At 38.6% G+C, this 14,483-nt stretch overlaps 1 protein-coding gene across 3 annotated transcripts in view; it reads left to right on the top strand.

Annotated features, from left to right (window-relative positions):
* xrcc4 (X-ray repair complementing defective repair in Chinese hamster cells 4) overlaps nucleotides 1-14,483 on the top strand; it is a 377,465-nt gene that overhangs the window by 17,048 nt on the left and 345,934 nt on the right. For 2 of the 3 annotated variants that reach the window (XM_048592213.1, XM_048592222.1), the window contains exon 2: nucleotides 13,709-13,867. In XM_048592213.1, coding sequence (XP_048448170.1) covers nucleotides 13,729-13,867 — 139 coding nt within the window. In that variant the 5' untranslated portion in view covers nucleotides 13,709-13,728. Of the gene's footprint in view, nucleotides 1-5,369; nucleotides 5,455-13,708; nucleotides 13,868-14,483 lie in introns of those variants that run through there. The other variant, XM_048592219.1, reaches the window with a different exon arrangement.

The following is a 14,483-nucleotide window of genomic DNA, read 5'->3' as shown; positions in this document are numbered from 1 at the left end:
TCATGCCAGAACAGTATAGTTCGAGATTCCCTCATTAATGGAAACATCTTCTCAACACCTTCTCTATCAAGTCCCCTCAGAAGCTTGTATGTTTTAATAAGATTACCCTGACATTTTTCTAAAGTCTAATGAGTAAAAGCCATTCTTGATAAGTCAACCCCTTCAACCCAGGAATCTGCCTGGTGAATCTCTTTTGATATCATTTTTCAAATATGGGGATCAAACTGGCATGGTATTCCAGATGCACCAACACTGTATGAGGTTGTTACAGTACTTACTTGTTTTTAAATTCCAACCCCCAAGCAGTAAAGGCCAAAATCCATTGATGCCTTAATTACTTGTGTGCTAACATTTTGTGTTTCACATGGAAGAATTTCTAGATACCTTTGCTCTGTACTTTTTTGGAGTCTCAATCTATTTAAACAATAGTCTGCCCTTTTGATTCTTCCTACCAAAATGTGTGACCTCACATTTTGCTATATTAAACTCCATCTGCCAAAATTTAGCTTATTCACTGCACCTTTCTATATCCCCTTGCTGATTCCGTATGTCCTCATCACAAAATGCCCTCCTACCTATTTTTATATCATCAGCAAATTTGCAGATAACTACACTCTGCCTCTACTCAAGTCACTAATATAACTAGTCAATAATTGTAGCCTGAGAACTGATCCTTGTGGTATGCCATTGTCCAACCTAAGAGACCCATCAATCACAGTTCTCTCTTCTGTGTTAACCAATCCTCAATTCATGCTAACAAATTAACCCTAATACCGTGACCTTATGCAATAATATTTACACGGCACATTACCAAATGCCTTTGGAAATCCAAGTACCGTACGTCTTCCAGTTTCCCTTTGTCAACTCTGCTTGTTTTATCCTCAAAGGATATCACCAGATCCTGGTAATTTAACTAAATGTAATCTCATTAGTTAGTCAAATACTTTGTTCTTTGTGATAGAGACAGTTACAACCTCATTCCTTCCATTAGCACCTTGCTCGTATTATCGTTGGGATGTTAATAGTGTTCTCCACTGTGAAGGCTGATGCAAAATACTGGTTTAAATAATCTGCCATTTCCCTGTTACCTACTTGCATCCTTCCAGGTCCAACATTTAATTTAATTACTCCCTTTTTTATAAATCTGTAAAAGCACTGTGATTAATCCTTGCCATCAAGTCTTTGCCATCGCCAGAACAAATTTTTGCTGAACATTGTGAAATATCTCTTTAAATATCTGCCGCTGTTCATTCACTGATTTTTCTCTCCATTTAATTGCCCAGCCTGTTTTAGACAAATTTTTTTTATATTTAGATCATAAGATGTAGGAGCAGCAGTTGGCCATTAGACCCATCGAGTCTGCTCCACCATTCAACGATATGGCTGATCTGACAATCCTCAGCTCCATTTTCCTGCCACATCCCTATAACTCTTGATTCCCTTAATTATTAGAAATCGGTATATCTCAGCCTCCAGTATATTTAACTACCCTCTGTGGTAAAGAATTCCACTGGAGGGACTTGAATCTGGGCCTCCTTGCCCAGAACGGGGGATACTCCCACTGCAGCACATGATCCCTTAGTGAGGCAACTCTTTGGGGAGCCTGCAGACAACTCCCACCTGTCACTTCTTTCCCTTGCTATTCCTTACTTCCACCCAGCTTCACATTAGAAGTGCAGTAAATCACTAGTCACTGCTGCACTAAAACCATCTTTTAACACCATCTTCCTCCGTTTGTGTATTTTTCTGGAATATTGGATACTCTTGAATATTGAGTTCCCACAGTCCCAGTCACCCTGCAACCACGTCATTGTAACTGGTATCAAGTTATATTCCTTTATTACTATTTGTGCCATAAACTTATCCATCTTGCTACAAATGCTGTGTGCATTCAGATAAAGAGCCTTAAGCTTTGATTTTTTTTACCATTATTACTCTCTGCCCGGTTTTAATTTCTGCTGCACTCTTCTCTGTATATTTTGTACCCTTTCCTGTCACATTTGGATTACTGTTTGCACCTTCACTAACCTGAAGTTCGGCTCTGTGGTTTCTTTTTTGATTTTTAAGCTTCTTTTCACTTGAACCCCACCCCCACTACTTAGTTCAAAGTCCTATTTATGACCCTAGTTATACGATTTGCCAGGACACTGGTCTCAGCACGATTCAAATAAAGATTTTCCTAATGCAACCGCTCTCCCTTTCTCCATAATTATGCCAGTGCCCCATGAATCAGAATCCATTTCTCCCATCCCAATCTTTGAGCCATGTATTTTACCTCTAATCTTATTTACCCTGTATCAATTTTCACGGCATAAGTAGCCATCCAAAGCTTATTACCTTTGTGACTCTGCTTTTTAATTTAGCCCCGAGTTGCTTGTAATCTGTCAGCAGAACCTCTTTCCTAATCCTACTTACGTCCAGCCCAGAAGAGCTGTCTTGAACCTTGGCACTGAGTAGCCAACTCAGTCTTTAGAACTCTCTCTTTGCTGCAGAGAACAGTATCTATTTGCTTATATGGCTGGCAACACTGGAAACAGCAAAGCTTATGGACTCTGACAATATCCTGACTGCAATAGTGAAAGCTTGTCCTGCAGAACTAGCTATGCCCTTAACTATGATGTTCCAATTTAGCTACAACAATGGCATCTACTGAACAATGTAATTATGTCTTGTCAGCAAAAGAGCGAGAAAGATCCAATCCAATAATTACTGTCCCTTTTGTGTGCTGTCAATCAACTGCAAAGATATAGTTAGTGTGTTTGCCAGTGCTGTTAAGTAGCACTCAACTAAACATTCGTGAGCATTGTTAAGTTCCAATCAGGCCATTCAGCTCCTAACCTCACTACAGCTTTGGTTCAACCATGAACCAAAGAACTGAATTCCAAAGATCAGGTGAGAGTGACGCCTTGATATCAGGGCAGCACTAGACCATGTCTAGTGTCAAGAACCCTTCAAAAATTGAAGTTAATGTGAATTGGAGAAAACTGGTTGGAGTCATACCTAGCACAAGGAAAGATGGTTATGGTTGCTGGAGGCCTATTACGTGAGCCCCAGGACACACTGCAGATTTCCTCAGGATAACATCCTTGGTCTAACCATCTTTGGTTGCTTTATCAATGGCCTTTTTAAAGCTGTTCACTTTAAAACAAAACATTAGAACACATCTGGGACAGATGAGACTTGAACTCGGATCTCCTTGCCCCAGAGATAGAGACATTAACTGTGCACCACAATAACCCTCTGAAGCAATTATACCCTGTACAAAAAGGCCTGAGTAACATTCAGGCTTAGGTTGATATGTGACAATTAACATTAATGTCACAGAGGAGTGAGGAGATAAAGTTGTGCAGAATGGCTGCCTGCAGCTGAACCTATGCCCGATTGTTTTGTCTTCATATTACATGTATATACCCAGTGAGGCACCATAGCACATAACTGAAAGAATGACACTGAAAGCATATTTCACACAATGGAGGAATTCAACCTGGAGGTTTTGAAGGAAAGATTACACATTTGGCTGAAAGTGAATAAAATAAGGGATGAAGACAAAATAAATGCTTTCCTTATCTTGATAAGGGAAAAGGCTGATGAGGTGGTGTTGAGCCAGTGTTGCCCATGAGATGCTAATTGTGTTGGCTGTTATAAAATTAATGAAATTCTTCGGTTGTATAATGTCGTGACTAAGAATGGGATTGCACTAAAGAGTTGTATTCTATCAAAGAAACTGCGGCACAGTGAGATTATTGGAAATTGCATTCTTGAATTAAAGAAACATTCCTGTTACTATGGATTTGGCACAATCTTGTGAACACGTTTGTAGGAGACCCAAAGAACAAAAAAATCTAGTCCAAGCTTTTCAGCAATGACAATACGATGAAATGAAGTGGAAGAAGACCTGTAGTGAGGCCATTGTCATGAAAGTTACAGAAAAAGATGGGTGCAAATTGCAGGGGAGTATTCCTCATCCAATGGGGAAGTCCACTATATTTCAGTGGTTTCAGGCAGTGACCACCACATTCACAGTCTGAATCTGGAATTTAGATATTATTGTTGTCATGGTAGCCACCAACCATTTAACTGCCCCTAATTCAATTCAGTGTTATGCCTGAGGAGAAGTCAGTTACACTCAGATAGCATGTTGGAGGAGAGAAAACTCTAGTGTTCTAAGATAAAATCAAGCATTCAGTCGCAACCGTGTATCAGATTAAAGTTGTGGTAGATTCAAAGCTAATTCATCAATCTGGAAGTCCTTGAATATGCTTTCAGTTTTTATATCTGTTGTATGAAATAATACTGAGTAGGAAGATCAAGAGTTGTACTCCATCAGAGAGCAAGAAAATTGCCACATAAAGGATGAAAAGAAAGGTTTAAAGAAATAATACTATCTCCCACATTAACAGTAAAAATCAGAGATTGACAACTTACTTCAATCATTGACACAGCTTCAACTATGATTGTTATCCTCAGAGTACAAGAACTTCCTAAGTCACATTTCCTTATGCAAAACTGTTTAGTCCATCAACAGTATTCCATGTTAGGTGAAGTTTGGATGTATCATCATATTGCACTTGATTTCTTGCCATTAGTACTAGTAAGAAGGAACAAAGTGTCCCTGATGGAAAGAAGTTGGCTTAAGAAGATTAAACTGGCTTAAGTTACTTTCATATGATCAGTAAGAATATGTCTGTCGTTGAAGAATTCTAAGAAAGCACAAATGGTCTTTGAGCAAGGAGGACTAAATAATAAAATGAGCCAGTGGTGAGATATTAAGTGTTGCAAATCAACAGGTTCTGCAAATTTGAGGGTCTTTTTGAGATTTCCTGTAATGGCTAATTCAGTTCTAGCCGCTTAATTACAGTACCTATGAATTACTTGATGTGCAAATTGCATGCCAGTTACTGCCAGAGAAATTAGTGAAGAAACTTGCAAGGATGTGGTACTCAGTGAAGTGTTCAATTATGTCACGAATAGCTGGCCAAATCACGAAAACCTAGGTTGAAGGGACTACTGTACTTCTATTGAGACTGCCCTGCCATTCAGTTAGATTATGGCTCAATGCCACTTTGCTACACTATCATCATATCCTTTTCTCTTTCCTCATTTCTCTCCAGAAACTTATCAATTTCTCTCTTGAACTAGCTCAATGATTGTGCAGATTCCCTTGGTTAAAGAATCCAAAGATGCACCATATTCTGAGTGAAAAAAAATTCCTCATCCCAACCATAAATGGCCTAACCCTTATCCTGAGATTAAGTCCCTTGCTTCTAGAGTCACCAGCTAGAGCAAGCACCCTGTCTACATCTACCCTGTCATGTCCCTTAAGAATTTTATATGTTTTAATAAGAGCATCAATTGTTGTTCAAAATTCTAGCGAATCCAGACCCAGTTTCTTCAATCCTGAGAAAACAAAACTCCTCCTGGAGTGGGACTTGAACAGATACCTTCCAGGTCAATGTGAGTGTTACCATCTGAACCATAGCCGATACATTGTCATTTTACTGAAATCAGATATTGAAATATCAGTTCTACAAATGAAAAATTGAAAATAGTCGTACTATAAATACCATTTATGTGAAACATAGTAAATGATAATCCGTGAATCAGAATTAGTTTGTATTATTGCCTTCAATTATAGCTTGAGTCAGAGTCATACAGCATGGAAACCAGACTCTCCAGTTCAACCAGTCCATGCTGACCATATTCCCAAACTAACCTAGCCCCACTTGACTGCATTTGGCACATATCCCTCCACACCTTTCCTAGTCATATACTAATCCGAAAATCTTTTAAATGTTGTAACTGTACCTGCATCTAACACTTCCTCTGGCAGTTTATTCCACGCACTAACCATTCTCTGTAAAAAGTTGCCCCTCATGACCTTTTTAAATCTTTCTGCTCTCACCCTAAAAGTATGTCCCCTAATTTTGAACTTCCCCACCTTAGAGAAAAAAAAACTTTGCTATTCATCTATGCTGCTTATGATTTTATAAACTTCTATAAGGTCACCCCTCAAACTCCTACGCTCCATTGAAAAAAGTCTGCCTATCCAGCCAATTTTTATAACTCAAGCCTTCCATTCCTGGCAACACCTGGTAAATCTTTTCTGAACCCTCTCTAGTTTAATAATATCCTTCCTATAACAGGGTGACCAGAACTGCACACAGTACTCCAGAAATGGCCAAACCAACGTCCTGTATAACCTCAACATGACTTGCCAACTCCTACATTCAACAGTCTGAGCAATGAAGGCAAGCATGCTGAATGCCGCCATATGCACCCTGTCTACCTGTGACGCAAATTTCAAAGAATTATGTACCTGAACTCCTCGGGCTCTGTTCTACAACTCTACCCAGGGTCCTACCATTAATTGTATGAGTCCCATCCTTATTTGTTTTTCCAAAATGCAATACTTCACGTTTATCCGAATTAAACTCCATCTGCCATTCCTCAGCCTATTGGCCCAATTGGTCAAGAGCTGTTTGTAATCTGAGATCTTCTTCTCTGTCCACTATACCACCAGTTTTGGTGTCATCAGCATACTTACTAACCATGCCTCCTGTATTCTCATCCAAGTTGTTTATATAAATGACAAACAAAAGTGGACTCAGTACTGATCCCTGTGGAACACCACTGGTCACAGGCCTCCAGTCCGAAAAACAATCCTCCACTGCCACCCTCTGTCTTGTCCTGTGAAACCAATTTTGTATTCAATTGTCAAGATCATCCTGAATTCCACTTTACTAATTAGTCTACTATGCGCAGTTGCATTAGTTGTTTCTCATCGTCAAGAATAGAAACGTGAGTGGCTTAATAAAACAGTTAAAACATATCAAGGTAAATTCATTACAGTTATGTTGTTTCTATTCTTGTGGTAACTACAAACCATAATTAGATTAAAATGCCAGTATACTGCACCTAAAATTCTGCATTTTCAGGATCAATTTCAGAGTGATGGTGTTTTGTACAATATAATTACAGAGTAAAACAGTAAACAGTTATTGTAAAAATAAACATGGACATCTGTGGAAGAAAAGCAATATTTAAAGAAAATCAAAGTGGGATTTAGTACAAATTGTTTGACCATTGAATTTGTTAGTTGCAATTTTTGAGAGAAAATTCTGTAATTTTCATAATACAATGCTGGGTCATTCCCATATCGATTGGATTTCCAAGCACACACTTTCTAATTCTTGATAATAAAAACGCTGTTGAAAATCCCAGTAGCTCATGTGATAAAAATAGACTTTAATTCTGTTCAGTCGTCATAAACATGTAGAATTGTGGAGAGATGCATCAGTTTGACTTGGTGATTGAAAGTCAAATTGGAAGATTGCAGACTCATTCCCATTCCAGGACTTGAGCGCGTGCTTTAGGCTAATATTTCAGCTCACGCAGAAGAAAGTGTTTTATTACCAGGATTGATGAAAATGGAGTGAGATGTTAAAAACGGCTGCAGCTGCATGCTTAGGTGGGTATGAAAAATTTCATGGCATAATTTGAATGTCGGGTGCAGAGTTGTTTTGAAGTTTATTTGTTCCTAAATTAACATAAATCATTATTAGAATGTGGGAGGCAGTGAGAAATTACGTGAACAAATATTTTTCTTTTAGGCATCCTCAGTTTACCAACAACACTCAGGGAAACAGTTACTCAGTTTGAAATGAGTGCTCTTTTATTTTCCTTTTTGTCAATGAAATAGGTGATAACTAGGGAACTAAGATCACTTAAACTTTGGCAGCAATTTGAACATAAGTTACTGACTTGAGTGTCTTAAATTATTCATCAAGAGAGGTAACAACAGACCTATGCAAATAACACAAGCCAGCAAATGGATGCAACAAGCATAAAAGAATTGAGTTGCCTAGATTTCAGTAAATGTATTGCCAGGACTTGAGTACCAAACAAGTCTGAGTTTTTACATATGCAAAGTTTTCCCATGAAGATTTTAAATCAATTTACATTATTGTAGGAAAAGCCCAAGAGGCACTGATGAGTTTCACCAAAAAATTGGCTCAGTGTCAATTTCGGAGTTTCATGGAGGATTTCTGTCCTTGAGCTCTGGCACATTGTCTCATGTAATTCTTTGCTGTTTACCTTATTATGTATGATTCGTGCTTCTATGGTGTTGCTTTTATGCTATCCAGTGATGGAAGTATTTGCCACTGGTGTCATATTTAAAGTCCATCTGTGCATTAGGTCAATCGCTGCCAGGTACAGATAGTTATTCACATGCATGTAGTGGGTTGGGAAAGGGATTAAAAAAAAAGTGCTTCTGAGTGCACATAAGTGGCATGAGTGGCATTTCATTGGAAATAGAAGCTCACATTCGGAAATGTATTGCTACTTTACAGTGTCACCTGTCCAATTGACTGTCATAGTACAGCTTCAAGTTGCAAGGGCTATCCATCCTTAGTGCCATGCCATGTTTGAACCCTGTCTAGTCTTTCCCTAATGCCCATTATAGCATAACCTCTTATCATTGTTCAGGACTGACTGTGGCTCGCTCCTGACCATTTTAGAAAGATAGCCCTGACTGATGAGCGACCAGACACCTGACTGATCTATGTGCTGTCTTGAGTGACCTAGCACAAATCCCTTGTCTGGTTGTGCTGGACTTGTAGGAGTGACCGTGGCAATTTTCCTGCACTGTAATGATATAGAATCCCTGATCCTGCCTGCCCCAAGTGCTTGACTGACCTGTCGAAGCCTCCTGACTGATAACAGATGATGCCCTTGACTAACTGTGCTAGTATCCCCTTATGGATGACTGCCAATTTTGATTAAGGACCGGTGCTGTTAGACTTCAGACATAGCCGTTTGGGTTGGATAAAACATATGTTTTCCATGTAGGCTGCTGGCATGTGCTGCGGGTGAGGCATTGATGTAGCATGGTGCCGTATATCAACATGCCCACTCTTGACTGATCCCGGCCAGCAAAGATGACAAGTTTGTGTCTATGTTAAGAGGCAATACAAGTACGATGAGACAGTAAGTTCTGAATGATACACCAATCCGTAAAAAGGCAAAGAAGAGCAGTGATGCTGTGAACAACCGAATAGGCACAAGAGTGAGTGTGTACTAAGACAGCAAGAGACACACCCTGTTGCAATCCATGAGATGGGTGCTTGTCCTACATGCAAAATGGCTTGGTAGCAGCATGATAGTGCACTATATCAATGTGCTCCAAAGAGTAGCATTGGAGCAGATAACTGTATTCTAGGTGAGTTGGAAATGTGCCGTGATAATTTTGAGAGGTTGGTACGTGTCCAATTGATGGGGTGGGATTTGGGGGGGGTAGATGCAGATGGGCACTGCCCACGGAGTATACCTTAATATGTTGGGAACTGCTGGCAAGGGAGTGGCCAGAGAAGCAAGGAATGAGCTGGGGCCACCAGGCACCCACTCTGACTTTGCTATCAGAAATTGTTGCCATCTACTTTTACTCTGCTACGTGGAGGGGTGAATAAGTAACAATAAGGTGCTAATACACGCAAATGGGTCTCTCACCACTGACTACTGAGATTCCCATCTTGCTGTTCGAAATGTAGGTGGAACATTAGACTTTTATTGCTTGGCATTTCAAATCTCACTTTTCCAATCTCACCATATTTTCCCAACTAACATGTTATTGCCCACATTGTTCTGGAGTTGGGAAGATTTAGCTCAGCATGCATTATTGACAGAATTGGGAAATGGAAAGCAATCTATAAATGTTACCTATATTAAATTTCCAGTTTTCCTCAATGGAACTACCTACGCCTTTGGGAAGTCGAAATCGTAAAAGCTTTTTATGAACTTGAAAGAGACAGCAGCAGTACTCTTAATAGTTTTGGAAGATATACTCTGACAAGATAAACAAATAACTGTAGATGTATTATAAAAATTGCTGGCACCATTTCTTGGAATCTTTTTCCATTTCTCAATAAAGACCCTTGACTTAGGCTTGAGGCTTCTTTATGTCTAAATTTTGATACTTGTTAGGAACTGTCAGTATAGTTCACTGTTTCAGCAGTTCCATCTCTCAGCCTCTTTTCTAGTTCTTCCAAAAAGTCACTTTTAATGTTTGGTATTGTGTAAAATTCTTAAAGCTTATTACTGTGTTGATATGTAGTTGTGAAATTGCATTCTAGGGAGAATTAGCTTTGTTTTCTGCAAAGCATGTTGTTAGCTTAGTGACACTGCTTGGATTAGAAGTGAATGTGAAATTAGCTTAGTGGATGAAATTAGCATTGAAAATATAAAGGCATCTTTTATAACTAAATCTCACAATTCTGGTGTGCTGATGCAGTTATTTGAGTAACGTTGAGTAATAAAAGTAATAAAGAAATAATAAAAATTGAATTTTGGAGTGACGTTTTGCAGCCACAGAATCTGGTGACAACATGCAAGTAACATGCTTGCAGCAATTCCCTACAATCAAGCCTGTGCAAAGTAGCCTCTCTTCACTATTGAGAAGAGGTGTGTCCAATTTTCTGGTTTCCACAGACATTTTAGATGAATATTGCATTGCCACAAGAGTCAATTATAAGATTTGATTGTATTTATTAACTTGCATATATTTGAATCTGTGAATACCAATGCACTGGGATGGATTGATTAGGATTATTTACCAGTGAGGTCATTGTATAAGGAGCAACAATGTACAAATCCCTCCACTTTCAAAATTCAAATCAGTGAACACCAAATATAATCACAAATAAAATGTAATTGCCTGTTGTGTGCAAGACTTCCAAAACACACAGACTGACCTTTGACCTAGAGAACGACTTCAAATAGGAAATAAGTTGACTGCTTTGTGTCAGTAACTAATTAATTGTTGCGTTGGCCCAGATCTTTCCATCTCTGGATCATCAGAGACTGGACATACTCCCTTGTGGGAATATACCTTGACAGCACTTGATGTCTATATTTTTAAAGGCAGCCTGTTGTTCAGATTCAGTATTGCTTGCCAACCTTTGATTCCACTTCATCTGAGTCAGCTTCATTTATAACCCACTTTTGCCACTTAATTACTTTTGCACTGGATTGCTCCTTGTCATTTTCTATCGTCAAACTAAACCTTCTGATACAATGATGGCTGTTCCCTAAATGCTCCTTGACTTCCACTTGTTCCACTTGGGTCACCTTATTTCAAGACTCAATGTCTCCAGTCCAACCAGAAAGAAAACATACTCATACAGAAAATTCTCTTGAACATCCTATAGGAACTTTTGTCCCTCTTTGTGCTTTACATTACTTCTGTTTCAGTCCATAGTCAGATAATTAGAGTCCCACATTATAACTATTTGATAATTCTTGCACGTCTGTAATTTTTTTTTGCATATTTCTCTTCATCTTTCCCATGTATTGGTGGCTTGTAGCAATGTACCGAATTTTTTTCGTTCATAAGCTGTAGGCAAATAACATTCCCCCCACCCTCCCTGGGATATTTTCTCTCTCCAACACTCCTATTTTCTTCTTAATCAATACTGCCACCCTATTTTATTTTCCTTATTTTTCCTGAGTACCTTGTATGTGAGAATGTAGGATAATTTCCTGTTTACTTTGCCAATTCTGACTCTGTGACTGCATCCATCATGCTGTCTACATGGGTTGATATTAATGTGGATCCCAATCACTATTTTTCCCATCTAGATGGTCTGCATCCTTAATCCTGGCAGCAGGAAAATGACAAACCCTACAGGCATCACATCTGTGGCTGTAGATCTGTTCTCTAACTATAGAATTCCTTATCACTATTGCTTTCTCAATCTTCTTTATGCCCCTCTATAGTGTTGTGGAATTGACTATGGCTACAGTCTCCAGAGAAACTGTCATCCTTGTCAGTACTCAGACTGCTGACTTGCTATGAAGTGACATTGATAGTGGGTGTGAAACTGTATTACAAAGAGAAATCTGCTTTTCTGCCAGATTCAGATTATATGAGTGTCACATATGACAAATGAGTACTTTACTTGTCATGCAAGTTTATTTCTTAGGACCTAGATGAATGAGCAAGTTATTGTTTAAAATTACTTGCTTCGCAATGCCAAGCATTTAAAATAGACAGTTCCTTCATTCCTGATTCAGTTTGGCTTCATGTACCTGTTGACACTAATTACTATTCAGTCAATACAATGTAGTTTCTTCTGTATCACATCTTACAGTGGATCTGTGTTCAAAAGCCACTGACATAGCTGTTCTTTTTCCTCTTTGACTGTCTCCATTTAGGAAAGACGTGAATCTTCCAGCATCATTATAAATTCTAGTGCCATCTCTGTTTGATTGATTGAAGCTAGAAGATAGCCAACAATTTGGTCCCTGAGGCATGTGAGGTCAATTGTATATTAGCACCTTAGCAGCAAGAATTGAAGATCTAAGTTGAGACTGCAGGAGGTTGCAACCTAGTCACATTCCACACTTAGAAATCATTAACTTTATTGAGGTTGCCAAACAGCTGAGATTTAAACAATTTATATTGAGCACTTTTGTTTCATTTCCATTCAGTGTGACAATCTTTAATCCTTTTCCTTAAAATACTTTAGTCTACTTGAGTCAATTTGAGGAATGTTTGCTGACAGAGTTGCCTTACACTGAATGAATATTCTTCAACTCTCGTAATTTATTATTTTAATCAGATGCAAACTATTGTCAATATTTAAAATGTTATCCCAGTTTTTGGATTGTTCTTAACATTATATCCAGAAAACCCACTGCTTTTCACATTCTTAATAAAATTATTTGTTATATTCTCTAACTCCTAAAATCTAGTCTGTAGGGCATAAAACAAAACTAGCACTGCTGCCTTCACAATAAGTGAGAATAAAGCAACTTGAGATAGAAACAATTGAAATATCCATACACTCTGAATAATACATGTAAGAAAAAGTTGCATTGTGGTTATTCATGATACGTAACAAGCCAAAGAAAATATGTAGAGAGATAGTAGGAACTGCAGATGCTGGAAAATCTGAGATAACAAGATGTAGAGCTGGATGAACACAGCAGGCCAAGCAGCATCTTAGGAGCAGGAAGGCTGACGTTTCGGGCCTAGACCCTTCATCTGTGTTCATCCAGCTCTACACCTTGTTATCAAAGAAAATATGTAGATTATTTATCGCGTGTAACAGTAAATAGTGACATTGAGATTCATTTTCAGACTCTCTGATATTCATGGAATTGAATTTAGAATTCTTCAACCAAAGCACAATCAGTGGCTATTCAGCACTGGAAGACTCCCCACCAGGGGCCACAACCATTCTGAGGTGGAAATATATTGCTGTTCCTTCAGTGTCACTGTGTCAAAATGCTGGAGTTTCCTTTGTAATGGCATTCTGAGTCTACTACAACAAATAGACTGCAGTGTTTCATGAAAGCAGCTCACCTTCTCAACGGCAACTAAGGACAGGCAATAAATGCAGGCTTAGCCTGCGACCCCTACATCTTAGGAATGAATTTTTAGAAAAGATCATTAAACATTGAAACTTTTAGATAGCAATTTAGAGCTGACCAGAATTTGAATGAATTGTAAATCGTGCCTCAATCCTGGCTATGTTCTGTTTTTATATTAACACTCGGAACATTTGGTTGTAATTTTTTTAGAAGTTCCAATACGCTTCAAAACGTCATCCTTTACCTTTAACCATTTTGTCATAAAATGTATTGTTTTTAGCTGCTCAAATCGGTTTCGTACATCATAATGTTCCACGTAACTGTGTTTTTGCTTTAGAACCTAAAACGAACCAAGCAATGGAAAGGCATGTTTGCAGAATCTGGCCACTCTCCTCACCAGACACTGTATACTATATGCAGATAAATTGGGAGAAGGACCTGGGAAGTGGTTTTACAGTGACTCTCTGCAATGGAGAACAAGCTTGGAGTGGAAGAGGTATTTATGCATTGTAATTTTTTGTTTGTTTCCTCATAGGAATCAAATTTATACTTTCCTGTTTAGGTTTGCTACTTGATGTTTAGTGTCTGTAAGCCTGATGTATGATCTCTCGTATGACAACCTCTTTATAGAGGAACATGAATATGCAAGCTACTATTTCTATATTTAGCCTGTGAAAGTACATTTTGGGAGGGCAATTTGATGAAATGCTCTCATGGGTAGTGTGATTAGATTTTCAAAAGGCAAAAGCAGAGCACAATGAAAGCCATGAGGAAGGTGGGGATCTGTGATAATTGATGTGATGGGTAACCAGTGGCAGGACTGGAGAAGTTGCATTTTAAGTTGGGACTTCATGTGATAACATCAACCAGAATAGGTCCAATCTGAGTTGGCAATCTATTTCATAGATTGCTTAAAAGGCCTTATCAGCAATTAGCTGTCAGCGTTAAAAACATAGTGGCAACTTCCTCAACACATTGAGGAGTAGTGGTGGAGAGGGATACCAGCACACTTTGCTCAATAGAATACTATGTGACGTGTGTTTACAAAAAGAAGGACAAAATTTAATAGAGGTTTTCTCCAGAGGCTCAGTTTCCATTTGACAAAATGGAAA

Source organism: Rhincodon typus, chromosome 3 (genome assembly GCF_021869965.1).
Source record: "Rhincodon typus isolate 14 chromosome 3, sRhiTyp1.1, whole genome shotgun sequence".
NCBI lineage: Eukaryota > Metazoa > Chordata > Chondrichthyes > Orectolobiformes > Rhincodontidae > Rhincodon > Rhincodon typus.
The sequence above is the reverse complement of the archived record's forward strand: the minus strand, read 5'-3'. Positions and strand labels throughout refer to the sequence as shown.